The sequence below is a fragment of the Oncorhynchus mykiss genome, unplaced genomic scaffold (genome assembly GCF_013265735.2).
Source record: "Oncorhynchus mykiss isolate Arlee unplaced genomic scaffold, USDA_OmykA_1.1 un_scaffold_173, whole genome shotgun sequence".
In the NCBI taxonomy this organism is placed as follows: Eukaryota; Metazoa; Chordata; class Actinopteri; order Salmoniformes; family Salmonidae; genus Oncorhynchus; species Oncorhynchus mykiss.
Genome location: NW_023493670.1, coordinates 201,500 through 219,702, shown reverse-complemented (window position 1 = coordinate 219,702; position 18,203 = coordinate 201,500). Strand labels below are relative to the sequence as shown.

General features: G+C 42.9%; 1 protein-coding gene across 1 annotated transcript; it reads right to left on the bottom strand.

The window, feature by feature from the left end:
- Positions 1–378: 378 nt before the first annotated feature.
- On the bottom strand, positions 379–8,500 carry LOC110519500 (zinc finger protein 436). The gene is made up of 4 exons (XM_036972564.1): positions 7,803–8,500; positions 7,242–7,339; positions 6,863–7,040; positions 379–2,489 (listed from the first exon to the last, which is right to left on the bottom strand). The coding sequence occupies exons 1-4, from the start codon at positions 8,164–8,166 to the stop codon at positions 1,414–1,416; spliced, it is 1,716 nt and encodes a 571-aa protein (XP_036828459.1). The 5' UTR covers positions 8,167–8,500; the 3' UTR covers positions 379–1,413.
- Between the last annotated feature and the right edge of the window lie 9,703 nt (positions 8,501–18,203).

Below are 18,203 nucleotides of genomic sequence, written 5' to 3'. Positions count from 1 at the left end.
TTTGACTACACAAGCTTACAAACAATTACAATGGCAAAGTCCCAATAATCACAAGAATGGCTTCAGATCAAAGTCTACGTTGAGACAGAAAGGGAGCAAGGGTCTTTAAGTTAAAGATCCAGGCAGCCTCTCGTATTAACAATAAATTATCAAGGTCACCCCCTCTCCTAGGGAGGGTGACATGTTCGATGCCAATATAACACAGAGACGAAATCGAGTGGCCTGCCTTGGAGGCATCCCGCAGTGTTTGTGATTATACCCTGATGAAGACAGCTTGGAGCTCCTAGAGGGTGATTATACCCTGATGAAGACAGCTTGGAGCTCCTAGAGTGTGATTATACCCTGATGAAGACAGCTTGGAGCTCCTAGAGTGTGATTATACCCTGATGAAGACAGCTTGGAGCTCCTAGAGTGTGATTATACCCTGATGAAGACAGCTTGGAGCTCCTAGAGGGTGATTATACCCTGATGTGCGGCTCTGAGTCAAAAAATGTTGATTACATTTTGATAAATAAAAAGATTCCATTATTTATTCATTTTGTCTCCAATTGTTTATTTGTTCGATGCTTTAATTTCAGAGTACATGAAAAAATTAGGTGTTCTAAAAGTTTTGAACAGTAGCAGGCTGGTAAGGCTAACGTTAGCAGGCTGGTAAGGCTAACGTTAGCAGCCTGGTAAGGCTAACGTTAGCAGGCTGGTAAGGCTAACGTTAGCAGGTTGGTAAGGCTAACGTTAGCAGGTTGGTAAGGCTAACGTTAGCAGGCTGGTAAGGCTAACGTTAGGTTGGTAAGGCTAACGTTAGCAGGCTGGTAAGGCTAACGTTAGCAGGCTGGTAAGGCTAACGTTAGCAGGCTGGTAAGGCTAACGTTAGCAGGCTGGTAAGGCTAACGTTAGCAGGCTAGTTAGCTAGAAACCTTGCAAGTTGATTTGTAACAATAAATTCATAAAATATTTGCTTGTTAGTTTGATGAAAATGTCAATTGAAACCAGTAGTCATGAGTGAAAATTATTGTTTAACTTAAAGTCATACATGTTAATGTATTTCTGGTGGAGTTTACTACCTAATTATCCCCAACATCATTCTGAGATAACAGTATATATGTACATTTACCCCCCAAAATATATGGGTAATTGGAAATGATGCAGACAATTACATTGATGGAATCTACAATCTATGATCAATAGTAAAGCTGATCATCCCCCAAGGACCGAGTTGAGGAAAAACTGCTCTAATTGGATTTTTTCTCTCAAATTGAGGACAGAGTACGATATACAAAATATGATATACGGAGTACGGAAAACACTGGAAAGTCAAGACACATTCAGAGTCTCTGGGGACTACTGACCCACCATGTATTGGACCTTTATCTGTCCCACTGTTCAGAAGCCTTCATCTTCCCGATGTCATGCTGTTCAGAAGCCAACATCTTGATCTCCTCTGTGTTTTATCTCATGTTTTCTCATGTTACCTAACTCTGTAAAACTCTTTTCACAATGGGAGCAGTGGTAAGGCTTCTCCCCTGTGTGTATTCGTTCATGAGTTTTCAGGTTACACAAGTGGGTAAAACTCTTTCTACACTGGGAGCAGTTGTAGGGCTTCTCCCCTGTGTGTATTCTATCGTGTGTTTTCAGGTTACTTAAGTGGGTAAAACTCTTTCCACAATGGGAGCAGTGGTACGGCTTTTCTCCTGTATGCATTCTCTCATGTATTTTCAGGCTCCCTAACGTTGTAAAACTCTTTCCACACTGGGAGCAGTGGTACGGCTTTTCTCCTGTATGCATCCGCTCATGTATTTTCAGGCTCCCCAACATTGTAAAACTCTTTCCACACTGGGAGCAGTGGTGAGGCTTCTCCCCCGTCTGTATTCTCTCATGTCGTTTCAGGTCCCTTAACTTGTTAAAACCCTTTTCAAACTGGGAGCCGTGGTGAGGCTTCTCCCCTGTGTGTATTCTCTCATGTTGGTTCAGGTGGGCTTTCTGGTTAAAACTCTTTCCACACTGGGAGCAGTGGTAAGGCTTCTCCCCTGTGTGTATTCTCGCATGTTGTTTCAGGTATCCTTTCTGGTTAAAACTCTTTCCACACTGGGAGCAGTGGTACAGCTTTTCTCCTGTATGTATTCTCTCATGTATTTTCAGGCTCCCAAATGTTGTATAACTCTTTCCACACTGGGAGCAGTGGTAACGCTTCTCCCCTGTGTGTATACGCTCATGTGTTTTCAGGTTACATAACTGGGTAAAACTCTTTCCACACCGGGAGCAGTGGTAAGGCTTCTCCCCTGTGTGTATTCTCTCGTGTTGTTTCAGGTCCCTTAACCGGTTACAACCCGTTCCACACTGGGAGCAGTGGTAAGGCTTCTCCCCTGTGTGTATTCTCTTATGTGTTTTCAGGTTACGTATGTGGTTAAAACTCTTTTCACACTGGGAGCACTGGTGTCGTCTTGCTGGTTTGGACGTCCCTGGCTCTGGTTCCTCTGAGTCTGGTCTTTCTCCTGCCAAAGACAGAGTGTTTATTTAAATAGAGACATGAATGAAACCTCCACATGATAAAGGGTAAATCCTATTGAGATCCCTCAATAACCTGGGGCCAGTTTTAATCTTGGTGTGATTTTAAAACAAATGATGTTGTAGAGCTTCCTGGTAATTACTGCTATGTTTACATTACTTATTATTCTTTCTGTTTTAGAAATCAGAACACAAAAAAATTAAACAGTTCTCGGACACTGAAGACACAGACGTCGCTGGATTCCAATCGAGCAGGTGGTTCTAAATATATAACATTCATAGCTGTATGATACAGAATGTGACGTACACACTTCCTTAAACATAAAATAAAGTAATTTTGTGTGGAAGTCCAAAGCTTGTTTTCACGCCGAAGACACAAAGCACATCAGTAACATCTCCCCGTTGTGGAAAGGGTTTCTTGAGATGTTCATACATTTTCTACATTTTTGACTAATCGCTGATGTTATGACTTTTCGGGTAGAGTAAAAAGTCTGGTGAAATATTTTGGGGAGATGTTCCTAAAACTATATAGCCATATTACAAAATATGAAAAGGCTTGTTCATTCACATGTTATGAATTCGCTAGGACATCATATGTTCCTAAAACTGACAGCAACTATACTGAACAAAAAAATATAAACGCAACATGTAAAGTGTTGGTCCCATGTTTCATGAGCTGAAATAAAAGATTGCAGAATTTTGTTGCACAATGTTGTTTCTGTCCCTGGTAGTGAACATTTATCCTTTGCCAAGATAATCCATCCACCTGACAGGTGTGGCATATCAAGAAGCTGATTAAAAAGCATTATCATTACTCAGGTGCACCTTGTGCTGGGGATAATAAAAGGCTACTCGAAAATGTGCAGTTTGTTCACACAACAATGCCACAGATCTCTGAGGGAGCGGGCAATTGGCATGCTGACTGCAGGAATGTCCACTGGAGCTGTTGTCAGGGAATTGAATGTACAGTACCAGTCAAAAGTTTGGACTCACCTACTCATTCAAGGGTTTTTCATTATTTTTTTACATTGTGGAATAATAGTGAAGACATCAAAACTAGGAAAAAACAATATGGAATCATGTAGTAACCAAAAGAAGTGTTAAACAAAGGAGTTCCCACACCCTTGCTTTCTCTAAACCAGTTTCACCTGGAATCCCTTTCCAACAGTCTTGTAGGAGTTCCCACATATGCTGAAAACTTGTTGGCTGCTTTTCCTTCACCCTGCGGTCCAACTAATCCCAAACCATCTCGATTTGGTTGAGGTTAGGGGGTTGTGGAGGCCAGGTCATCTAATGCAGCACTCTCCTTGGTAAAATAGCCCTTACACTACCTGGAGGTGTGTCGGGTCATTGTCCTGTTGAAAAGCAAATGACAGTCCAACTAAGCCCAAACTAGATGGGATGGCATATCGCTGCAGAATGCTGTGGTAGCCATGCTGGTTAAGTGTGCCTTGAATTCAAAATAAAATCACTGATATAGTCAACAGCAAAGCACCCACACCTACTCACCATCACACCTCCTCCTCCATGCTTCACGGTGGGAACCACACATGTGGAGATCATCTGTTCATCTACTCCTCGTCTCACAAAGACATGATGTCACAAAGACACTTGGAACCAAAAATCTCAAATTCGGATTCATCAGACCAAAGGACAGATATCCACCGGTCTAATGTCCATTGCTCATGTTTCTTGGCCCAAGCAAGTCTCTTCTTCTTATTGGTGTCCTTTAGTAGGGTTTTCTTTGCAGCAATTCAACCATGAAGGCCTGATTCACACAGTCTCCTCTGAACAGTTGACGTTGAGATGTGTCTGTTACTTGAACTCTGTGAAGCATGTGTTTAGGCTGCAATTTCTGAGGCTGGTAACTCTAATGAACTTATCCTCTGCAGCAGAGGTAACTCTGGGTCTTCCTTTCCTGTGGCAGTCCTCATGAGAGCCAGTTTCATCATAGCGCTTGATCGTTTTTGCGACTGCACTTGAAGAAACATTTTCCTGATTGACTGACCTTAAAGTAATGGACTGTCATTTCACTTTGCTTATTTGAGCTGTTGTTGCCATAATATGGACTTGGTCTATTACCAAATAGGGCTGTCTTCTGTATACCACCCCTACCTCATCACAACACTGTATACCCCCCCTACCTCATCACAACACTGTATACCACCCCACCTCATCACAACACTGTATACCCCTCCTACCTCATCACAACACTGTATACCCCCCCTACCTGTATACCCCCCCACCTCATCACAACACTATATACCCCCCCTACCTCATCACAACACTGTATACCACCCCTACCTCATCACAACACTGTATGGCTCCAACGCCAACTCCAATTAAGAACTAAATAAATTCCACAAATTAACTTAACAAGGCACACATGTTAATTGAAATGCATTCCAGGTGACTACCTCATGAAGCTGGTTGAGAGAATGCCTAGAGTGTGCAAAGCTGTCATCATCAAGGCAAAGGGTGGCTACTTTGAAGAATCTTAAATATACAATTTTACTCAATTTTGTTGCCAGCGGTTTAGACATTAATGTCTGTGTGTGGAGTTATTTTGAGGGGACAGCAGATTTACACTGTTATACAAGCTGTACACTCACTAATTTACATTGTTGCAAAGTGTCATTTCTTCAGTGTTGTCACATGAAAAGATATACTCAAATATTTACAAAAATGTAAGGGGTGTACTCACTTTTGTGATATACTGTATATTTTGATTTGTTTAACACTTTTTGGTTACTACATGATGTGTTATTTCGTAGTTGATGTCTTCACTATTATTCTACAATGTAGAACATAGTAAAAATAAAGATAAACCCTGGAATGAGTCGGTGTCCCCACACTTTTGACTGGTACTGTACATTCCTCTACGCTAAGCTGCCTCCAACGTCGTTTTAGAGAATTTGGCAGTATGTCCAAACTGGCCTCACAAACACAGACCACGAATAACCGCCCAGGACCTCCACAGGAGGATCTCCACAGCCAATAGTGTTTTATTATGTAATCGATCACATGGGTTGAAAAGTGTTTTTTCTCTCAGATAATCAAACAATTCAAAGCCAAAGGCCTATAGCTTTAATAAAAGAACAAACACACTGCGGATTTCTGAATAATTCATTAACTGGCAAAGTAGCAAAGGGACGGCCGCATCCAGAAACAAGCCACAAGTCACGTGACACTACAGGGAGAGAGCAGCTGTTTCAGTACAGCACTACAGGGAGAGAGCAGCTGTTTCAGTACAGCACTACAGGGAGAGAGCAGCTGTTTCAGTACAGCACTACAGGGAGAGAGCAGCTGTTTCAGTACAGCACTACAGGGAGAGAGCAGCTGTTTCAGTACAGCACTACAGGGAGAGAGCAGCTGTTTCAGTACAGCACTACAGGGAGAGAGCAGCTGTTTCAGTACAGCACTACAGGGAGAGAGCAGCTGTTTCAGTACAGCACTACAGGGAGAGAGCAGCTGTTTCAGTACAGCACTACAGGGAGAGAGCAGCTGTTTCAGTACAGCACTACAGGGAGAGAGCAGCTGTTTCAGTACAGCACTACAGGGAGAGAGCAGCTGTTTCAGTACAGCACTACAGGGAGAGAGCAGCTGTTTCAGTACAGCACTACAGGGAGAGAGCAGCTGTTTCAGTACAGCACTACAGGGAGAGAGCAGCTGTTTCAGTACAGCACTACAGGGAGAGAGAGCTGTTTCAGTACAGCACTACAGGGAGAGAGCAGCTGTTTCAGTACAGCACTACAGGGAGAGAGCAGCTGTTTCAGTACAGCACTACAGGGAGAGAGCAGCTGTTTCAGTACAGCACTACAGGGAGAGAGCAGCTGTTTCAGTACAGCACTACAGGGAGAGAGCAGCTGTTTCAGTACAGCACTACAGGGAGAAAGAGGGGGAGCAGCTGTTTCAGTACAGCACTACAGGGAGAGAGAGGGGGAGCAGCTAACTCAGTACAACACTACAGGGAGAGAGAGGGAGAGCAGCTGTTTCAGTACAGCACTACAGGGAGAGAGAGGGGGAGAGCAGCTGTTTCAGTACAGCACTACAGGGAGAGAGAGGGAGAGCAGCTGTTTCAGTACAGCACTACAGGGAGAGAGAGGGGGAGCAGCTGTTTCAGTACAGCACTACAGGGAGAGAGAGGGGGAGCAGCTGTTTCAGTACAGCACTACAGGGAGAGAGAGGGGTAGAAGGAAAACTCCAATGGACTAGTTTCAATGTATGGAATCATTGGTTGTCCTGGTAACAGATACCAGTCTATCTTCCTGTCAAGTAACATAACTCTGCTGGTTGTCCTGGTAACAGATACCGGTGGGCAGATCTATTGTATTTGTTCAAACTGAACTACAGCACTTACTTTGATGTGTCAAATCTGATCCTTTCTTCTCTTCTCCTCCTCTCACAGTTCCACTCAGCCCCGTTGTTTTCCTGCAGTCCACCAGCAGCACAGACAACCTCTTTATACCCAGCAGTAAGGCGCTACCGGGAAAGGCATGACACGGGGACTCCAGGAGGGAGGAAGGGCTAGCGTTGTCCTGGTAACCACAAAGAGGGGACACAGACACATATCATTATGGATGCTGATGCCACTGTTGTCATAAAGTGATTTACAGAAACCCAGCCCAGAGCCCGATAGAGAAAGCTGTATGCTAGACCAGACCAAGCTGTATGCTAGACCAGACCAAGCTGTATGCTAGACCAGACCAAGCTGTTTGCTAGTCCAGACCAATCTGTACCATCTGGTGTTCTGATCTGGAGAGACTCTTCTCAGCCTTGCCAGCATCAGGATGTTGTTGAGGCTTCCCAGAGGATCCACGATAGTCATGTCTCTCTCCTGTGTGAATGAGAACATCAAACAGATGGTAAACTTATGATCTTCTATTACAATCAGAGTCTTACAAGAGGCATGACTATGTCTACAAAGGTCCTATAAAATATTGTTTGTGATGCAAATGTAAAAGGGTCGTTCCACTAAATGGCCTTTTCCGTCCCTTTGATATTTTAAGTAGAGATTTTGTTTCAATATTGAATTTTAAAAGCCTGTTATACTAGATGAGGGGAACTTCAATATAGACAACATGGAGAATTCAATACATCTAATTGAAAAGTCCCTAAAATATATGAACCAATGGCAGATTGATCCTTTAACAATTCCTACAGTACTGTAGGAAGTTCAGGAAGTACAGTTCAGTAGAACAACATATTCAAGTGTAGAACTTCAGTAGAATGCCCCTTTAAAACCACACATTAGTTCAACAACGGGCATAGTTTGTGACCCTGTTGAAGACAGTACTCACTGGTGTTAATCTGATATTCTGTCTCTTCCTCTTTCACTGCCAAAACGTCTTCCCCCTTCACCTTTATTGAGATAGCATCCCCTTCCTCTCCAAAATGTTCATTATCTTCTTTCACTATAACAGCCTCCTCTTCCTCCTTTTTCATTCTGAAATATTCTTTCTCTTCTTTCACTATAACAGCATCTTCTTCCTTCACTATAACAGTCTCATCTTCCTCCTTTTTCATTCTAAAAGGTTCTTTCTCTTCTTTCACTGTAACATCCTCCTCTTCATCTTCCATGACAATGTTCAGCGCCAGAGCTTCTTTCTCCGGACGGCAAACCTCCTCTTCTTTAGCAGGGGATGAGTAGTTTAGTGAGCTCATGGTAAGGGATGGTAGCTAGCTAGCTAGTTAGCTATTATTAGCGACTTGCCTAGTGCTAACCTCAGTATCAATATATAACAAGTTTGCAAATTAGGTTACAGTTAACCAGTTAATGCGTCAACAGATTTGTGTTTAAAACACTGAGATTAGATAATGTACATTAAGATGATCTAAAGCGTCAATCTTTCAGTTTTATGTTGTCTAGCAAGCTAAAGAGGTGGTTGAAAGAGTAGCCGCCTTGTTGTTCCTGAAGAAGCGTCCGTCCAGTCCATTATACGTCACGGAAGAAGCAGCACCTGAAAGACGCCCATCGCCATCTGCTGTCTGGAGTGGGTAACGCAGTTTGGAAACAGTACACTTTTTGTATTGGAAAGAACGTCATAATAATTTAACAATGAGCTGATATAATTTCTCTTACGTCTTACAACTAATACTTTCCTGTACACAGACGTAGAAGCTTAATATGAATATGTAGATGATGCATAAATACTTCCATGAATAGGAAGTGTGTTTATACACATTTACTCTGTTAATTTTATATCTAGATGTGACCATACTATTCCCTTAAACCTACAATACAAAGCTACAACAGGTGTAGACATTACCGTGAAATTCTTACTGACAAGCCCTTAACCAACAATGTAGTTAAGAAAAATAAGAGGTAAGAATGTATACAGGAGGTACCGGTACAGAGTCAATGTGGAGGCTGTATACAGGATGTACCAGTACAGAGTCAATGTGGAGGCTGTATACAGGGGGTACCGGTACAGAGTCAATGTGGAGGCTGTATACAGGGGGTACCAGTACAGAGTCAATGTGGAGGCTGTATACAGGGGGTACCGGTACAGAGTCAATGTGGAGGCTATATACAGGGGGTACCAGTACAGAGACAATGTGGAGGCTATATACAGGGTGTACCGGTCCAGAGTCAATGTGGAGGCTATATACAGGGGGTACCAGTACAGAGTCAATGTGGAGGCTATACACAGGGGATAACAGTACAGAGTCCATGTGGAGGCTATATACAGGAGGTACCAGTACAGGGTCAATGTGAAGGCTATATACAGGAGGTACCAGTACAGAGTCAATGTGGAGGCTATATATAGGAGGTACCAGTTCAGGGTCAATGTGAAGGCTATATACAGGATTACCAGTACAGGGTCAATGTGAAGGCTTGCTCGTGTTTCTTGGCCCAAGCTAGTCTCTTCTTCTTTTTGCTGTCCTTGAGTAGTGGTTTCTTTGCAGCAATTCGACCATGAAGGCCTGATTCACACAGTCTCCTCTGAACAGTTGATATTGAGATGTGTCTGTTCATTCAACTCTGTGAAGCATTTATTTGGGCAGCAATTTCTGAGGCTGGTAACTCTAATGAACTTATCCTCTGCAGCAGAAGTAACTCTGGGTCTCAATAAAATGCTAATTAATTACTTAAAAATCATTCAATGTGATTTTCTGGATTTTTGTTTTAGATTCCGTCTCTCATGGTTGAAGCCTGCTATAGACCACCCTCTGCCCCCAGCTGTGCTCTGGACACCATATGTGAACTGATTGCCCCCCATCTATCTTCAGAGCTCGTGCTGCTAGGCGACCTAAACTGGAACATGCTTAACACCCCAGCCACCCTACAATCTAAGCTTGATGCCCTCAATCTCACACAAATTATCAATGAACCTACCAGGTACCTCCCCAAAGCCGGAAACATGGGCACCCTCATAGATATCATCCTAACCAACTTGCCCTCTAAATACACCTCTGCTGTTATCAACCAAGATCTCAGCGATCACTGCCTCATTGCCTGCATCCGTAATGGGTCAGCGGTCAAACGACCTCCACTCATCACTGTCCAACGCTCCCTGAAACACTTCAGCGAGCAGGCCTTTCTAATCGACCTGGCCGGGGTATCCTGGAAGGATATTGATCTCATCCCGTCAGTAGAGGATGCCTGGGTATTTTTTTTTAAATGCCTTCCTAACCATCTTAAATAAGCATGCCCCATTCAAGAAATTTAGAACCAGGAACAGATATAGCCCTTGGTTCTCCCCAGACCTGACTGCCCTTAACCAACACAAAAACATCCTATGGCGTTCTGCATTAGCATCGAACAGCCCCCGTGATATGCAGCTGTTCAGGGAAGCTAGAAGCCATTATACACAGGCAGTTAGAAAAGCCAAGGTTAGCTTTTTCAAGCAGAAATTTGCTTTCTGCAACACTAACTCAAAAAAGTTCTGGGACACTGTAAAGTCCATGGAGAATAAGAACACCTCCTCCCTGCTGCCCACTGCACTGAAGATAGGAAACACTGTCACCACTGATAAATCCACCATAATTGAGAATTTCAATAAGCATTTTTCTATGGCTGGCCATGCTTTCCACCTGGCTACTCCTACCCTGGTCAACAGCACTGCACCCCCCACAGCAACTCGCCCAAGCCTTCCCCATTTCTCTTTCTCCCAAATCCAGTCAGCTGATGTTCTGACAGAGCGGCAAAATCTGGACCCCTACAAATCAACCCGGGCTAGACAATCTGGACCCTTTCTTTCTAAAATTATCTGCCGAAATTGTTGCCACCCCTATTACTAGCCTGTTCAACCTCTCTTTCGTGTCGTCTGACATTCCCAAAGATTGGAAAGTAGCTGCGGTCATCCCCCTCTTCAAAGGGGGGGACACTCTTGACCCAAACTGCTACAGACCTATATCCATCCTACCTTGCCTTTCTAAGGTCTTTGAAAGCAAAGTCAACCAACAGATTACCGACCATTTCGAATCTCACCATACCTTCTCTGCTATGCAATCTTGTTTCAGAGCTGGTCATGGGTGCACCTCAGCCACGCTCAAGATCCTAAACGATATCTTAACCGCCATCGATAAGAAACATTACTGTGCAGCCGTATTCATTGATCTGGCCAAGGCTTTCAACTCTGTAAATCACCACATCCTCATCGGCAGACTCAACAGCCTTGGTTTCTCAAATGATTGCCTCGCCTGGTTCACCAACTACTTCTCTGATAGAGTTCAATGTGTAAAATCGGAGGGTCTGCTGTCCGGACCTCTGGCAGTCTCTATGGGGGTGCCACAGGGTTCAATTGTTGGACCGACTCTCTTCTCTGTATACATCAATGATGTCGCTCTTGCTGCTGGTGAGTCTCTGATCCACCTCTACGCAGACAACATCATTCTGTATACTTCTGGCCCTTCTTAGGACACTGTGTTAACAACCCTCCAGGCAAGCTTCAATGCCATACAACTCTCCTTCCGTGGCCTCCAATTGCTCTTAAATACAAGTAAAACTAAATGCATGCTCTTCAACCGATCGCTGCCTGCACCTGCCCGCCTGTCCAACATCACTACTCTGGACGGCTCTGACTTAGAATACGTGGACAATTACAAATACCTAGGTGTCTGGTTAGACTGTAAACTCTCCTTCCAGACCCACATCAAACATCTCCAATCCAGAGTTAAATCTAGAATTGGCTTCCTATTTCGCAACAAAGCATCCTTCACTCATGCTGCCAAACATACCCTTGTAAAACTGACCATCCTACCAATCCTCGACTTCGGTGATGTCATTTACAAAATAGCCTCCAATACCCTACTCAACTAATTGGATGCAGTCTATCACAGTGCAATCTGTTTTGTCACCAAAGCCCCATATACTACCCACCATTGCGACCTGTACGCTCTCGTTGGCTGGCCCTCGCTTCATACTCGTCGCCAAACCCACTGGCTCCATGTCATCTACAAGACCCTGCTAGGTAAAGTCCCCCCTTATCTCAGCTCGCTGGTCACCATAGCATCACCCACCTGTAGCATGCCCTCCAGCAGGTATATCTCTCTGGTCACCCCCAAAACCAATTCTTTCTTTGGCTGCCTCTCCTTCCAGTTCTCTGCTACCAATGACTGGAACGAACTACAAAAATCTCTGAAACTGGAAACACTTATCTCCCTCACTAGCTTTAAGCACCAACTGTCAGAGCAGCTCACAGATTACTGCACCTGTACATAGCCCACCTATAATTTAAGCCCAAACAACTACCTCTTTCCCTACTGTATTTATTTTATTTATTTTGCTCTTTTGCACCCCATTATTTTTATTTCTACTTTGCACATTCTTCCACTGCAAATCTACCATTCCAGTGTTTTACTTGCTATATTGTATTTACTTTGCCACCATGGCCCTTTTTTTGCCTTTACCTCCCTTATCTCACCTCATTTGCTCACATCGTATATAGACTTGTTTATACTGTATTATTGACTGTATGTTTGTTTTACTCTGGTGTAACTCTGTCCTTGTATGTGTCGAACTGCTTTGCTTTATCTTGGCCAGGTCACAATTGTAAATGAGAACTTGTTCTCAACTTGCCTACCTGGTTAAATAAAGGTGTTCTCAACTTGCCTACCTGGTTAAATAAAGGTGAAATAAATAAATTTTAAAAAAGTGTATCTATGATAAAAATGACAGACCTCTACATGCTTTGTAAGTAGGAAACACTGGCGATTTTGCAGGCTATCAAATACTTGTTCTCCCCACTGTATAGCCATATTATAAAGTATGAAAAGGCTTGTTCGTTCACATGTCATGAATTCACTATGACATGATATTTGTATACGTTTTGTTAGACTTTTATTATGTAATAGATCATATGGGTTGAAAAGTGTTTTATTAGAAAAGTATGAAAATCAAATTAAATATTATTATTCACGTGCCGAATACAACCGGTGTAGACCTTAGTGAAATGCTTACTTACAAGCCCTTCACCAACAATGCAGTTAAGAAAAATACTTGTAAAGTACAAAAAAAGTCCCTCTGACACCGCCTGCTATAGAAGTCCTGAGTGGCAGGAAGCTTGGCCCTAGTGATGTACTGGGCCGTACGCACTGCCCTCTGTAGTGCCTTGCACTACAAAATAGCATTCTCACTTTTTTTCATCTAGGCAAGTCAGTTAAAGAACAAATTCTTATTTACAATGACAGCCTATGAAAGTTTTTCAGATCTTACAGTTGTCTGCGCCAGACCCTAGCGTGAGAGAAAAGAGCGCTTCCCCTTAGTTAAATGGGGGCTATACATTTTCAAAATTAACACCTACATTTTAACACACGTTATAATTCAACATTTTTTTTACTATTTCTTCCAGATATAGGTGTCCTGTTAGCCCTGAACATTATCCGTTTCCAATTCCCCATCGCAAAGTCTTTTCCGCGCTCCGTCGAAGCTCTGTCCACTTTCCATCCAGGGAAAGATCCGCCTTCGACTTTGTTGTTCCTGGGTATGTCTCAACGATAACCGCGGCCATCGCCGTAATTGTTCCCGATTTTCGAAAAGACTGTCCAGCTTATTCATCAGTGTTCCGAAAATATGGTAATCGCGCCATTTAAAACTGAACATTATTTGAAAAAAATGTACATCCTTGCATGCTTTGGAAGATACATATGAACTGACCGTTTTCGAAGCATTTGCACTATCAAATTGTTCACATGCTAAAATTGTCACTCTGGAGTGCGGGGTATACGCCATTGAAGCGATTCTTAGGGCCATTAGATCACTTCGGCCACAGACCTGTTCTTCCAACGCATATCCGGGCAGCCTTGAAGCACTCAGGGCGCGTTCCATTTGACACAGCGCTAGTCTTATTTTAAGCCATTCTCTCATCCTTAGCGCTGGAGAAAAACTCTCGGGTTCTGCCCGATAAAAGGGTTGGGACACGCTGTCTGTGAATATCTTAACCGTAGATTCCTCCGGGCTGAATATGTAAGACATATGACCCTCGCTTGTTCACAAAAATCCTTTAAAACATTCGGGAGCCTCACGCAAAACATCATCCAGGCTTTTGTCATTGGATTCATGACATGAGCTGCAAAGCACTCCGATAATTGCCCTTGTAGACATATTTTAGATGTTTAATATTCAGGTCTTTATTTAAAAAATTGCTTGTTCTGGACATTTATAAGGCATATGCCACAGCCCAGGACATTCCTGCTTCATCAGATAACAAACATAAGGGCGATAAAACTGGGGGGTGGGGGGGTCATACCCTGTCCACAACTTCAAACACAACCCCCCCAGTTCAACCAGGCCCCTAGACATCAATCACCAGGACTACTTCAAAGGATGACATATAGCTATGAAATAACACACAACCCCTAACACGTGACCACTGGAACAGGGGGGACGGGGCGGGGGCACATATTCGGACATGCACAGGTCATCATGACGCAAGGTCATCAATCAATCACTTTGCCGCGTGCCGTCTACTTTAATCTCTCTCTCTGCTCAACAACACTGACTGTGAATCAATCTGGTTGATTCTTTGCTCAACAACACTGACTGTGAATCAATCTGGTTGATTCTCTGGTTGATTCTCTGCTCAACAACACGGACTGTGAATCAATCTGGTTGATTCTCTGCTCAACAACACTGACTGTGAATCAATCTGGTTGATTCTCTGGTTGATTCTCTGCTCAACAACACTGACTGTGAATCAATCTGGTTGATTCTCTGCTCAACAACACTGATCGCGTCAAACTTTGCTGTGTGTCCAGGCTGTCACTTCTGTCATCAGCTACTAACACCAGTGCTGCACCTTTGTCCTTGTCCCTGGATGACGTCTTCCTGCTCCCTCTTCCATAGTGAGAACACTGATGGCTCAACATGGTTTTCTGAGAGACTGGATGAAGGCATCCTGCTCCCTCTTCCATAGTGGGAACACTGCTGGCTCAACATGGGCTTCCTGGTTATGAAAGAAAGTGTGATGGTCAATGGTAGCCACTCTCATTGTTTGAAGCATTTGTAGTCTTTGTTGGCATGTATCCAGACCTCAGAATGGTAGTAGAAAGGAGCCTGTTCCCCACATTGCTTCCTCACAATCATTGGCTGCCTCGACCACTCCCCCACCTGACCACAGGACCAGTATTGCTGACTGATCTTCATTCCTACCGCCCTCATCACCACCCCTGAAGTCTCTTCACTGTCTGATCTTCATTCCCACAGCCTTCATCACCACCCCTGGAGTCTCTGCACCGAGTAAGTGAAGATAGTATAAGAAACCTCTCCCATTCTACTTGTCTATTATCTTTGTTTAGAAATAGTCATTTGTGTGACCTACTGATTTTCCTTACAATTTCTTTTAAGGATTTAGAAATATAGAAATGGTAGAACCGGAAACTAATATAAAAGGTGTGTACAGCAGTAGTTATATAGGATGATAGGAGGCCGGCTAGAGGTGACTATTTAACAGTCTGATGACCTGGAGATGACCTGGAGATAGACCACACATTAAGTATTGTGGTGGCAGCATCATGTTATGGGTATGCTTGTCACTGGCAGGGACTGGAGAGTTTATCAGGATCAAAATAAATATGAAAGGAGCAAAGTGTAGACTTTGTATAGGCACTGTACAGCCTTAACTGTGGAGTGACCCCATAAAATGGGATATCAGCCAACTCAGTGACAACCACAGAACACAACTATGTATAGTTTACACAAATATGAGTCTCTTAGCTCTTTTTGCAGGACTTTGACTGTGATACATCACCCTCCATAACCAACCTATTGTGTGTATTGAACATTCATATTGGACAGCCTTACCTATAGAGTAGCACCACCACCCATCAGCCCATTCTCTTCTTGATGTCAAAGCTGCATTGTATTGCTGCTATAGGAGTTTATGATTAATAATCCTATTTACTTCAAGCCCCACTAAGATGTCACCATACTATTCATTTAAAGCCCCTCTGTCAGATATACATCATCAGAGTGGGAAACCAACTGACATGGAAACAATGGAGCAAATGTATCACTATCAGAGGGGTGTATTATGACATCAGATAGAACTACTCAGACATTCCAAATATCACTTGATTATCGAGGGGTGTATTATGACATCATATAGAACTACTCAGACATTCCAAATCAGGCTTCATCCACATCATGAAGGTGGATATTGATCCAACCATTTCAAAAGTAATGACCGGGCTGACGGAAACAGGATATGCCTGAATATTTTTATAAATGCTGACAGACGATATGTTAGTTTGTCTGACATGGTTGGGTCTTTTTGTGCCAGTATAAACGTTTTAGTGAGAAATGGCGATGGAAACTCCTTTATGTACAAATATTTATATATCAATGATGACTAATTATGTATACATTTCAATCAGGACTGACTAATCAGAATACTAGCGTGTTACTGTATATGTACTAACCCGAATACTATTATGTTACTGTATATGTACTAATCAGAATACTATTCTGTATATGTATGAGTTTTCTTTCTTGATCCCAGTACTGAAAATAATGTGTGTGTGAATGTGGTCAAGAGTTTAGAACAATGACGGTCTGTTCCTTGGTACAAATGAATGAACTATATCTCCAAACTGACTAGAATGCTTATCTACACTAGCTGACCTTGGCTCAAGGCCTTGGCTCAAGGCGAGGAGGGAAGGCTTGAGAACTATAGAGCCTTTCTACCAGTGTCAAGAAGAGACGGAACATTTAGAAAACGCTGACGTCATTTTCCGTTTATAACCTGTGGTAAAATGTGTACTCAGTACTCTCTTGAATAAACTCTGCAGTCTGATTTTAAGACTGGGCTCTGTCTATCATTATAGAATAAGGGAATTACAATTCCTTATGAATTGACAGTGTTTCATTTTAATTGGGTATTAAAACAGAGAGCAATTTAATTCCTTCAACAAATAACCATCATATCTGAGTTAACTTGGAGTCACGTGATGATATGTTGTGTGGTCCTCCCTCTAAAACTTGGAAAACCATGTCGTTTATTAGGCTACAGATGAAATAAGTTATGAACTTCACAGGGTGGTGAAACTACATGTGATGAGCTTGATGCTCAATTCCAATACATTTTGAGGGTCTTATTCTGGTGACATGATGACCGATGCTTGGTTGCCATTTGACAAATAAAATAATTGCTCTCACCCATAATAATCTCATCAATCGGGTAACAATGTTTATTCAACCAGTGGGAGGTTTGTAATTGCCCCCAGGAAAGTCGAAAGAGGAACTCTTCATTGAGACAATGATAAACAGCAATCTGTGGGAGAGTTGTGGTGGATATTATAAAATAAGGATCTGCTGGAGTCCAAGTCAAACCAAGATTCTTTATTTCTGAGGTCAAATCAAATGACATTTTATTTGTCACATACACATGGTTAGCAGATGTTAGTGCGAGTGTAGCGAAATGCTTGTGCTTCTAGTTCCGACAATGCAGTAATAACCAACAAGTAATCTAGCTAACAATTCCAAAACTACTACCTTATAGACACAAGTGTAAGGGGATATGTACATAAAGATATATGAATGAGTGATGGTACAGAGCGGCATAGGCAAGATACAGTAGATGGTATTGAGTGCAGTATATACATATGAGATGAGTATGTAAACAAAGTGGCATAGTTAGTGGCTAGTGATACATGTATTACATAAAGATGCAGTAGATGATATAGAGTACAGTATATACGTATGCATATGAGATGAATAATGTAGGGTATGTAAACCTTATATTAGGTAGCCTTGTTTAAAGTGGCTAGTGATATATTTTACATCATTTCCCATCAATTCCCATTATTAAAGTGGCTGGAGTTGAGTCAGTGTGTTGGCAGCAGCCACTCAATGTTAGTGGTGGCTGTTTAACAGTCTGATGGCCTTGAGATAGAAGCTGTTTTTCAGTCTCTCGGTCCCAGCTTTGATGCACCTGTACTGACCTCGCCTTCTGGATGATAGCGGGGTGAACAGGCAGTGGCTCGGGTGGTTGTTGTCCTTGATGATCTTTATGGACTTCCTGTGACATCGGGTGGTGTAGGTGTCTTGGAGGGCAGGTAGTTTGCCCCCGGTGATGCGTTGTGCAGACCTCACTACCCTCTGGAGAGCCTAACGGTTGTGGGCGGAGCAGTTGCCGTACCAGGCGGTGATACAGCCCGACAGGATGCTCTCGATTGTGCATCTGTAGAAGTTTGTGAGTGCTTTTGGTGACAGGCCGAATTTCTTCAGCCTCCTGAGGTTGAAGAGGCGCTGCTGGGTG